The sequence below is a fragment of the Cherax quadricarinatus genome, chromosome 80, assembly GCF_038502225.1.
Source record: "Cherax quadricarinatus isolate ZL_2023a chromosome 80, ASM3850222v1, whole genome shotgun sequence".
Lineage (NCBI taxonomy): Eukaryota > Metazoa > Arthropoda > Malacostraca > Decapoda > Parastacidae > Cherax > Cherax quadricarinatus.
Genome location: NC_091371.1, coordinates 11,935,530 through 11,947,484, shown reverse-complemented (window position 1 = coordinate 11,947,484; position 11,955 = coordinate 11,935,530). Strand labels below are relative to the sequence as shown.

Sequence of the window (11,955 nt, the reverse complement as noted above, 5' to 3'; positions counted from 1 at the left end):
CAGGAACGCAGGTAGGAAGTCAGGCAGGCAAGACAACAGGCAGGTACGCAGGTAGGAAGTCAGGCAGGCAAGACAACAGGCAGGTACGCAGGTAGGAAGTCAGGCAGGCAAGACAACAGGCAGGTACGCAGGTAGGAAGTCAGGCAGGCAAGACAACAGGCAGGTACGCAGGTAGGAAGTCAGGCAGGCAGGACAACAGGCAGGTACGCAGGTAGGAAGTCAGGCAGGCAAGACAACAGGCAGGTACGCAGGTAGGAAGTCAGGCAGGCAAGACAACAGGCAGGTACGCAGGTAGGAAGTCAGGCAGGCAAGACAACAGGCAGGTACGCAGGTAGGAAGTCAGGCAGGCAAGACAACAGGCAGGTACGCAGGTAGGAAGTCAGGCAGGCAAGACAACAGGCAGGTACGCAGGTAGGAAGTCAGGCAGGCAAGACAACAGGCAGGTACGCAGGTAGGAAGTCAGGCAGGCAGGACAACAGGCAGGTACGCAGGTAGGAAGTCAGGCAGGCAAGACAACAGGCAGGTACGCAGGTAGGAAGTCAGGCAGGCAAGACAACAGGCAGGTACGCAGGTAGGAAGTCAGGCAGGCAAGACAACAGGCAGGTACGCAGGTAGGAAGTCAGGCAGGCAAGACAACAGGCAGGTACGCAGGTAGGAAGTCAGGCAGGCAGGACAACAGGCAGGTACGCAGGTAGGAAGTCAGGCAGGCAAGACAACAGGCAGGTACGCAGGTAGGAAGTCAGGCAGGCAAGACAACAGGCAGGTACGCAGGTAGGAAGTCAGGCAGGCAAGACAACAGGCAGGTACGCAGGTAGGAAGTCAGGCAGGCAAGACAACAGGCAGGTACGCAGGTAGGAAGTCAGGCAGGCAAGACAACAGGCAGGTACGCAGGTAGGAAGTCAGGCAGGCAGGACAACAGGCAGGTACGCAGGTAGGAAGTCAGGCAGGCAAGACAACAGGCAGGTACGCAGGTAGGAAGTCAGGCAGGCAAGACAACAGGCAGGTACGCAGGTAGGAAGTCAGGCAGGCAAGACAACAGGCAGGTACGCAGGTAGGAAGTCAGGCAGGCAAGACAACAGGCAGGTACGCAGGTAGGAAGTCAGGCAGGCAAGACAACAGGCAGGTACGCAGGTAGGAAGTCAGGCAGGCAAGACAACAGGCAGGTACGCAGGTAGGAAGTCAGGCAGGCAAGACAACAGGCAGGTACGCAGGTAGGAAGTCAGGCAGGCAAGACAACAGGCAGGTACGCAGGTAGGAAGTCAGGCAGGCAAGACAACAGGCAGGTACGCAGGTAGGAAGTCAGGCAGGCAAGACAACAGGCAGGTACGCAGGTAGGAAGTCAGGCAGGCAGGACAACAGGCAGGTACGCAGGTAGGAAGTCAGGCAGGCAAGACAACAGGCAGGTACGCAGGTAGGAAGTCAGGCAGGCAAGACAACAGGCAGGTACGCAGATAGGAAGTCAGGCAGGCAAGACAACAGGCAGGTACGCAGGTAGGAAGTCAGTCAGGCAAGACAACAGGCAGGTACGCAGGTAGGAAGTCAGGCAGGCAAGACAACAGGCAGGTACGCAGGTAGGAAGTCAGGCAGGCAAGACAACAGGCAGGTACGCAGGTAGGAAGTCAGGCAGGCAGGACAACAGGCAGGTACGCAGGTAGGAAGTCAGGCAGGCAAGACAACAGGCAGTACGCAGGTAGGTCAGGCAGGCAAGACAACAGGCAGGTACGCAGGTAGGAAGTCAGGCAGGCAAGACAACAGGCAGGTACGCAGGTAGGAAGTCAGGCAGGCAAGACAACAGGCAGGTACGCAGGTAGGAAGTCAGGCAGGCAAGACAACAGGCAGGTACGCAGGTAGGAAGTCAGGCAGGCAAGACAACAGGCAGGTACGCAGGTAGGAAGTCAGGCAGGCAAGACAACAGGCAGGTACGCAGGTAGGAAGTCAGGCAGGCAAGACAACAGGCAGGTACGCAGGTAGGAAGTCAGGCAGGCAAGACAACAGGCAGGTACGCAGGTAGGAAGTCAGGCAGGCAAGACAACAGGCAGGTACGCAGGTAGGAAGTCAGGCAGGCAAGACAACAGGCAGGTACGCAGGTAGGAAGTCAGGCAGGCAAGACAACAGGCAGGTACGCAGGTAGGAAGTCAGGCAGGCAAGACAACAGGCAGGTACGCAGGTAGGAAGTCAGGCAGGCAAGACAACAGGCAGGTACGCAGGTAGGAAGTCAGGCAGGCAAGACAACAGGCAGGTACGCAGGTAGGAAGTCAGGCAGGCAAGACAACAGGCAGGTACGCAGGTAGGAAGTCAGGCAGGCAAGACAACAGGCAGGTACGCAGGTAGGAAGTCAGGCAGGCAAGACAACAGGCAGGTACGCAGGTAGGAAGTCAGGCAGGCAAGACAACAGGCAGGTACGCAGGTAGGAAGTCAGGCAGGCAAGACAACAGGCAGGTACGCAGGTAGGAAGTCAGGCAGGCAAGACAACAGGCAGGTACGCAGGTAGGAAGTCAGGCAGGCAGATAGCCTTCAAAACCCCTTTTCCTGTGTATAACTGTGTTGTCCTTGCTTCCTCACCCAAGGCTCTGGAAACGAAAATACTCTCACTGCAATATTTCTCACCCACTTTCATGTGACGACAAATATTGAGCAAAACCCGACAGCCCAGACTACACTTGCTGGAACAGGTGTAGATCAACCAGGCTGTGATGAATGTGGGCCAATACGGGCCACCACCAGCAACAGCCTGGTTGACCAAGCAAGCACCAAACGAGCCTGGCCCACGGCCGGGCTGCGGGAGCAGAAAAACTCGCGAAACAGATCACAGGTTATTCAGTGTTGGGGTGAAAGTCTACGGTGCAACACCTTCGCGTTTCACTATCTCCCACTCACAAGGGAAGGGCTCTTAATCCAAGGAATTAGAGGTACCCTCCCCTTCCTCGGATCATACCTGATTCCCTCCCATTACCCAGGTGCTGTAATATCGCTTCCCTATAAATATAATATTAATAATAATAGTAATAATAATTGTGTTGTTTCAGACGAATGATAATTGTTATTTCAGACGGGTAATAATAATAATTGTATTTCAGATGAATAATAACAATAAATAAAATTGTGTTGTTTCAGGCAGTGATAATAATTGTATTGTTTCAGATAAATAATAATAATAATTGTATTGTTTCAGACAAATAATAATAATAATTGTATTGTTTCAGACAAATAATAATAATTGTATTGTTTCAGACAAATAATAATAATAATTGTATTGTTTCAGACAAATAATAATAATTGTATTGTTTCAGACAAATAATAATAATTGTATTGTTTCAGACAAATAGTAATAATAATTGTATTGTTTCAGACAAATAATAATAATAATTGTATTGTTTCAGACGAACAATAATAATAATAATAATCGTTGTTTCAGATGGTGGTAGGGATAGCACCATTCCCATTTCCAGGCCTGGCGGAGCTGAGAGACAAGTACACGTACAACATCACGCCCTGGACGCAGTCCGTGTCGTCCGTCGCCAAGCGGGGACTGCGACTCTTCTACTCTGACGACGACGACGACGAAGATAACGACGAGGATGGCCAGAAGATCGCGGTGGCCACGGCCTTCGGTCTGGCCGGGATCTTCAGAAAGAGTGAGGCTGTTAGCCCCTCGTTATGTACACAGATACACATTGTTATGCACACACATCTCCATCTCTCTCTCTCTCTCTCTCTCTCTCTCTCTCTCTCTCTCTCTCTCTCTCTCTCTCTCTCTCTCTCTCTCTCTCTCTCTCTTTCTCCCTTTCTTTCTCTCTTTCTCTCTCTCTCCCTCTTTTTCTCTCTCTTTCTCTCTTTTTCTCTCTCTCTTTTTCTCTCTCTCTTTTTCTCTCTTTCTCTCTTTCTTTCTCTCTTTCTTTCTCTTTCTCTTTCTTTCTCTCTTTCTTTCTCTCTCTCTCTTTCTCTTTCTCTCTCCCTCTTTTTCTCTCTCCCTCTTTTTCTCTCTCTTTTTCTCTCTCTCTTTTTCTCTCTTTTTCTCTCTCTCTTTTTCTCTCTCTCTTTTTCTCTCTCTCTTTTTCTCTCTCTCTTTTTCTCTCTCTCTTTTTCTCTCTCTCTTTTTCTCTCTCTCTTTTTCTCTCTCTTTCTCTCTCTCTTTTTCTCTCTCTCTTTTTCTCTCTCTCTTTTTCTCTCTCTCTCTCTCTCTCTCTCTCTCTCTCTCTCTCTCTCTCTCTCTCTCTCTCTCTCTCTCTCTCTCTCTCTCTCTCTCATTAAAAACTAATATGATATTTAAGACACAGCTACTGGGAAGATTGATAGCCAGATAGTATATTTAGCATAGTATATGAGCTCTCCTGCACCACACTCTCTTCTCTCGCTAAAATTAATTATCAGTAATAATTAACACAGCCAACAATAATAATGATAATAATAATAACAGTGAGTGCAGTTTTGAAAAGAGACGTACCTACAAAGGCATCGGACTTTAACATTTATCACAGCCACTCTGGCTAGATGTTGAGATATTTCATTGCAATGTTGCTCAGATGGCCTTGACTCTCTCTCTCTCTCTCTCTCTCTCTCTCTCTCTCTCTCTCTCTTTTTCCTCCCCCTGAGTGCATGTAAACCAGGACTGCCTCTGGTGCACAGAATAATGGGATAATCCAAGCATACAAACAGCCGCTGTTTGCATAGTATACACACTGCCCCTAAAGTGCCAATACAAGTAATGCTGTATTGAAATTCAATATGGGGCTTTTATTGAAATTATAATAAACCCAGTGTGCTTTTAAACTTTAAATTTTAATAAAACGTTGAGTTTTGGAAGAAATTTTGGAAAGCAGTTAGATGGCTTGTTAAAGTAAAGAAGATTCTTCAAGGGGGAAGATGGGTTCTTGATGGTAGTGAGGGGTTCTTGATGCTGGTGACAGGTTCTTAATGTTGGTGAGGTGGTGTTGATGGTGGTGAGAGGTTCTAGGTGCTGGTGATGGGTTCTTAATGCTAGTGAGTTGGTGGTGAAGGGGTGTTGATGCTGGTGATGGGTTCTTGGTGCTGGTGATGGGTTCTTGATGTTGGTGAGGGGGGTTGATGGTGGTGAGGGGTTCTTGATACTGGTGAGATATTCTTGAATCTAGTGAGGGGTTCTTGATGCAAGGAATTGGAGCTACCCCTCTCCTCTCTTGGATTAAACCTGATTATCGCATATTTCCCCTGGCGCTATATGATTATTACTGGTCATTGTTCCTTCCTAACTAACCACATCCCATTAGTCATTGGTTCCTCACTTATAGTTCCTACCTCACTCCCCTCCCCCACCCATTGTTCCCTCACCTCACTCCCTATGGCGTATGCCAAGTATATTTCAATTTATTCAGCGTCCATCACACAACTACTTCTTGCATTCCCTCTGCATCAGCCATACTGGTAGCTAGGTCGGCAAGGGGACTCTCAGACACACTGATTTGCTGTCAGGTGTATACACCAAAGACACCAATGGAAATAAGTCACTTTGACCTTTTTTGGGTTATCCTTGGTAATTTACACATATGTTACTTATGTGTGATAATTTGTGATGTTATGATAATTTGTGTAACTGTATTCATGTGTACCTGTACCTGAATAAACTTACTTAGATAGGAAATCTCGATTCCAGCCAAATCAAGGTTATATTTACCACTCTGGTTGAAGTTAGACTTCATACTGGCTGAGTACACACACATTGAAGTTGCAGTGAGTGAATTCCCTTTGCTTTCTCACTCATTAATGTCTTGTTGCTATATTGCCCTTTGTATTGTAAATATTAGCAGAGGGAATATACAGGTACTCAAAACCACCCTTTGTGTTTGTTTTTTGTTTGGGGACTTGGTTTACTGCCCAGTAAAAGAGGCCTTCATTGATTGACCTGTGTGTGTAATACTCCCACTCATTCTTCCTACCTCACTCCCCCTCACCCCACTCCCCATCTCAACCCTCTACCTCCCCTCCTTCAGACATGGATGTAAGTCGTGGACCGTCTCCTGTGGGAGGGGTGGCTGCCGTGTCTCCCAGTGCCTTCACGTCTCTCTCCTTCCCATCCCCCCGACATACCCATGAGTCCAGGGACTCTTTGCGCCATGCCTATGAGACCAGGGACACCTCACGTCACACCCACGAGACCAGAGAGATCTCGCGCCCTAATCTTGACATCTCAGCACTGAAAAAGCAGTATGCACGACTGAGAGAGAGGCAGAAGCAAGCTCACATTATCCTTACTGGTGAGTCTTAGCAGTGAGTCCTTAATGATGAGTCCTAGCAGTGAGTCTTTAATGGTGAGTCCTAGCAATGAGTCCTTAATGGTGAATCCTATCAGTGAATCCTTACAGGTGAGTCCTAGCAGTGAGTCCTTACAGGTGAGACCTAGCAGTGAATCCTTACTGGGAAGTTACAGCAGTGAGTCTTTAATAATAAAACCTAGCAATGAATCCTTAATGGTGAGTCCTATCAGTGATTCCTTAATGGTGAGTCCTTAATTGTGAGTCCTAGCAGTGAGTCCTTAATGGTGAGTCCTATCAGTGATTCCTTAATTGTGAGTCCTAGCAGTGAGTCCTATTGGTGAGTACATGTACTCACTTGTATTCATAGGGGGTCAGACTCCATCCCACCCCCTCTCAAGCCACATCACTGTTTTTCTTTATTTCCATGAATCCGCTAAACCCACACAGGTCACACGGTACAGGCTCGATCCTGCATTTCTGAATGGTGTGATGACTCCCGAGTCCCACATGTTTTGCCATATTTATGTTTGTAAACAACAAAAACACAGGTATCTTACATGATCTTTCATATTTACATTTGTAACCATGACAAAAACGCGGGTATCTCACGTTCTGTCATGTTCACGTTTGTAAACACAACAAAGCACAAGTATCTCACGTGTTTTTTGTGTATTTTTGTAAACATAACAAAAACACAAGTATAAAGATAAAAATTTATTTCTTTGTAAAGATTTTGGTTTGCTAAGTACGAAGAAAGCCACTATCATGCCTGGGCATTTCGGGCATTTCGTGTTTTTTTGTTTACATTTGTAAACGTGACATAAATACTATTTAGTGATCACAATCAGAGATATGTTTAATCACCTCGAGAATCACTGTCGTTCAGTAATTAACAGCAACATAGATCTGATTGTAAAAAATGTGCTGTTTTTCCAATCGTAATTAATGTGGCCTCAGATAATGCACAGTCGTTAATTAAGAAGTCATTAAAAGAGCTGGCGGAGTTCTCAGTACAGCAGCAGTAAGAGCAGCTGTCAGTACAGCAGCAGTAAGAGCAGCTGTCAGTACAGCAGCAGTAAGAGCAGCTGTCAGTACAGCAGCAGTAAGAGCAGCTGTCAGTACAGCAGCAGTAAGAGCAGCTGTCAGTACAGCAGCAGTAAGAGCAGCTGTCAGTACAGCAGCAGTAAGAGCAGCTGTCAGTACAGCAGCAGTAAGAGCAGCTGTCAGTACAGCAGCAGTAAGAGCAGCTGTCAGTACAGCAGCAGTAAGAGCAGCTGTCAGTACAGCAGCAGTAAGAGCAGCTGTCAGTACAGCAGCAGCAGCAGCAAGAATAGCTGGCAGTACAGCAACAGTTAACATCTTTAAGAGGCCCAGGAGCTATAGATCAACACCCTCAAGAGGTCCAGGAGCTTGAACTCGACTCAGTCATCCCATAGCCACTCCGATCTTCAAGAGTACCTAACCTAACCTAACAACCTAACCTCACCTAACCTAACTTAACCTAACCTAAATTAACCTAACCTAACTTAACCTAACCTAACTTAACCTAACCTAACCTAACCAACCCTAACCTAATTTAACCTAATATAATATATCCTACCCTCACCTCACTTAACCTAACCTAACTTAGCCTAACCTAACATAACCTAACTTAGCCTAACCTAACATAACCTAACTTAGCCTAACCTAACATAACCTAACTTAGCCTAACCTAACATAACCTAACTTAGCCTAACCTAACATAACCTAACTTAGCCTAACCTAACATAACCTGACAACCTAACCTAACCTTACCTAACCTAACCTAACAACCTAACCTACTTTAACCTAACCTAAGTTAACCTGACCTAACCTTACTTAACCTAACTTAACCTAACTTAACCTAACCTAACTTAACAACCACACCTAATCAAACTTCATTAAACAAATGCGTTATTCAGATGTGTTAAGAAAATATGAAAACCAGAGAGTACAAGTAAATATATAAATATGTAATTGATTTAATAAATATAAACCTAAACCCTTGATTTAATAAATATAAACCTAAACCCTTGATTTAATAAATATAAAGCTAAACCCTTTGGTGCTTCATGTTCTCTTTACAGTTATACATGTAATGGTTTTCTCACAATTATACATGGAACAGTTTTCTTACAGTTATGCATGGAACAGTTTAGTTTTCTTAGTTATATGTGCAACATTATTCTTAAAATTATACATGGAACATTTTCATTTCAGTTTATACCTGGAACAATTTTATTTTTTAACACAGTGGCCATCTCCCACTGAGTCATGGTGACCTGAAAAAGAAGAAACACACAGTTTCTTCTTTTTACATTTAGTAATATAGAAGATTTTCATTACATTTAATAAGTGCATCACACTTCGCATTCCCCAGCTATGATAGGTATCTTACACTTTCACACTATAATAATAATAAATTTATTTCATCTCGGTACATGTTTGTACAAAGGGGAATAACAATTGGGAGTACATGCCAAAAACCCCTTTATATGCAGAGCATATCACATACACTGGAAGATTCTCACTAATTTGCACTGTTTCAGCATCTCAGCAGCGTGTGAGCTCAACCTTAGGGGGTGGGTCACACACTGGGGGTGGACACAAGTCGACACCACTCACCATGAACCACTTGCTAAGGGGCAAGAAGGCTCTCACCTCCAAGACCAGGCGGGTAGTGCCACAAGGAGTCATCCCAGTTATCAAACCCAAAAAGAAGGTAGGTAGTTACCACCTTAGCTGGTATGGGAAAAATTGTGTCCTATACTTAGCTGTGGTTAAACTTTGAAATAATCTGAGGAGAGTAAAATTGTGGTATACCTTAGATATAATCAAGCTTTGAAATAAGCTGAAGATAGTAAAATTGTGTGGTATACCATAGATATGGTCAAGCTTTGAAATAAGCTGAAGACAGTAAAATTGTATGGTTTACCCTAAATATGATCAACCTTTAAAGTGTGCTGAGGACAGTAAACTTGTGTGGTATTCCTTAGATGTGGTAAAGTTTTAAAATAAGCTGAGACAAGAAAACCATTGGGGTAAAAAAAATAATTGACTAATAGTGGGAGGGTACATCTGTTAAAGCTAAATGTTCATTAAATCCAGATTATGAGAATATAGGTACGTACCTAGAACCTGGTTGCGTCATAGGGTAGAGGACCAAAGATCCTCCAAGAGAAATACACCACATTGTTTGGCTGTCTTGGGTTATCCTGGGTAAATAATCTTTTAGGGTTCACAATCCAACAAACTGTACAGTAAGTCCTCACTTAGCATTGTCTATAGGTTCTTGGTTCTTGGAAACTGCAACTTTAAGCCAAATGACGTATAATGAACCATTTTACCATAGGCTAATTGACATAAACATCAGAGGTGCAGAGTGTGCATTTAGCACTCATTGCAACAAGGTTAAATCAAGGAAGCAATGTTTGCAAAGCAAAAATTGTAAGGAGCACCACCTACCACCACACAGTTTAAAAACGAACGTGCAAACTCCACACAGATAATGGCCCGGGCCAGAAATTGATTTTTTCTCATCCATGTTATAATGAAATGACATTACCTGAGGACTTACTGTACTTTAATCTCTAGAATAGAGAGTCAAACAAAAACCTAACATACAGTATATGCACTGAGAGATATACATCTCAGTGTGTATACCTATCCTAGACATAATGTACGTACTAATAACCTTCAGGCCGAACGGAAGTTGAGCGACTCAACTGGTACACGCTCAACCCCTCAACAACCAAAACAATCACCATCTATAAGATCCTCATCCAGCCCCAAGCAATCCACACAACGCTTATCAAGTGATTCTCAAGACCCACCCAAAGTGGAGACATTACACTGGAAAGACACTCCTAGAAGAGACCGTCGAGCTTCCCTTCCTTCAGGGGTCAAGCTGCTAGAGGGTGCCACACCAAGTCTGGGAACACTTGGAGTTCCCTCAGAGATAGGTAAGATGAAGCAAGACAGACATGCAAATAACTCTCACAGTAATTAAAGCCTACAAACCAATTTTAACAGTAATTGAAACCTTTAAACCAATTTTACTAGTAAATGAAGCCTACAAACCAATTTTACTAGTGATTAAAACCTACAAACCAGTTTTACTAGTAATTAAAGCATACAAGCCAATTTTACTTAAGACAGGCTGTGATGAGCCTAGTTTTGGTGTGATATTCAGGATTATTTCATTATGTCAATAATATTAATCAGAGAATTATTTTAAAAGCATTTGAGCATAGTATTTATTGATTCAGTTATCTAACAACAATTTAACCATCATTATACTTGGCAATTACTGTATAGATCTTAACAGTTAAAAGCAGATAAGGTAAAATATACACTTTCTTTCTTTCTTTCAACACACTGGCTGTATCCCACCGAGGCCGGGTGGCCCAAAAGGAAAACAAAAGTTTCTCCTTTTACATTTAGTAATATATACAGGAAAAGAGGTTACTAGCCCCTTGCTCCCGGCATTTTAGTCGCCTCTTACAACACGCATGGCTTACGGAGGAAGAATTCTGTTCCACTTCCCCATGGAGATAAGGGGAAATAAACAAGAATAAGAACTAGAAAGAAAATAGAAGAAAACCCAGAGGGGTGTGTATATATATGCTTGTACATGTATGTGTAGTGTGACCTAAGTGTAAGTAGAAGTAGCAAGACGTACCTGAAATCTTGCATGTTCATGAGACAGAAAAAAGGACACCAGCAATCCTACCATCATGTAAAACAATTACAGGCTTTCGTTTTACACTCACTTGGCAGGACGGTAGTACCTCCCTGGGCGGTTGCTGTCTACCAACCTACTACCTAGGTAAAATATACACATATCGTTTTAATGCATACACATGTGTATGTTTATGTGTGTCAGTAAATGAACACATTATTACATACACTGTGTTAAGTTTTAGATTCTCAGGAAAACAGGTTGTTAAAACAGCGACCACTTTTTGAGCGAACAAGAAACTGTTGATAACTACAGCACAAGTTTCAACCGCATTTGCAAAGTTTGTCACTCTTCATTAATAATTACTCGCAGAATTTACTAGAAAGACACATGTCAGCTTACAAACTTAAATTCAAAATGCCCTTCAGCAATCTAGTACTAAATATCCATATGCATCAGTGATTTACAGTAACACTGAATATTTTTTTAACACCTCCCAGTGATGTACAGTAACCCAAAATGGGGAAAACACATTCACTGCCACCCATTCAGTTAGTCTTGCTAGAATCATGCTGATATCACAGTTCAGATGACCCTCCAGACTGCAACATCCCCAGCCATTCATCAGAGTGCAGGCACTGTATTTCTCACCTCCAGAACTCAAGTCAGCTAACCAGTTTCTATGGATTCCTTCATAAATGTTGTCTTGTTTTCATGCCAACGGCACATAAAGTTATAAAACCCACTCACCAGAACACTCACACTGATTTAATGTGCTCAGACAAACTTGTTGGATGCTTATATATTGTTGATTATTGCTCAACTTTTAGTGCTCTGGGAAGTAGGTAGGCAGCCCCCCCACTGGAGTTTACCTGGAGAGAGTTCCAGGGGTCAACGCCCCCGTGGCCCGGTCTGTGACCAGGCCTCCTGGTGGATCAGTGCCTGATCAACCAGGCTGTTGCTGCTGGCTGCACGCAAACTAACGTACGAGCCACAGCCCGGCTGGTCAGGAACCGACTTTAGGTG

General features: G+C 44.0%; 1 protein-coding gene across 3 annotated transcripts in view; it reads left to right on the top strand.

Annotated features, from left to right (window-relative positions):
* Nucleotides 1-11,955, top strand: part of LOC128702441 (serine-rich adhesin for platelets) — a 405,069-nt gene that overhangs the window by 380,517 nt on the left and 12,597 nt on the right. For all 3 annotated transcript variants that reach the window (XM_070102124.1, XM_070102126.1, XM_070102125.1), the window contains 4 exons: nt 3,416-3,635; nt 5,967-6,230; nt 8,798-8,970; nt 9,949-10,210. In XM_070102124.1, the coding sequence (XP_069958225.1) occupies nt 3,416-3,635; nt 5,967-6,230; nt 8,798-8,970; nt 9,949-10,210 (919 nt within the window). The remainder of the gene's footprint in view (nt 1-3,415; nt 3,636-5,966; nt 6,231-8,797; nt 8,971-9,948; nt 10,211-11,955) is intronic.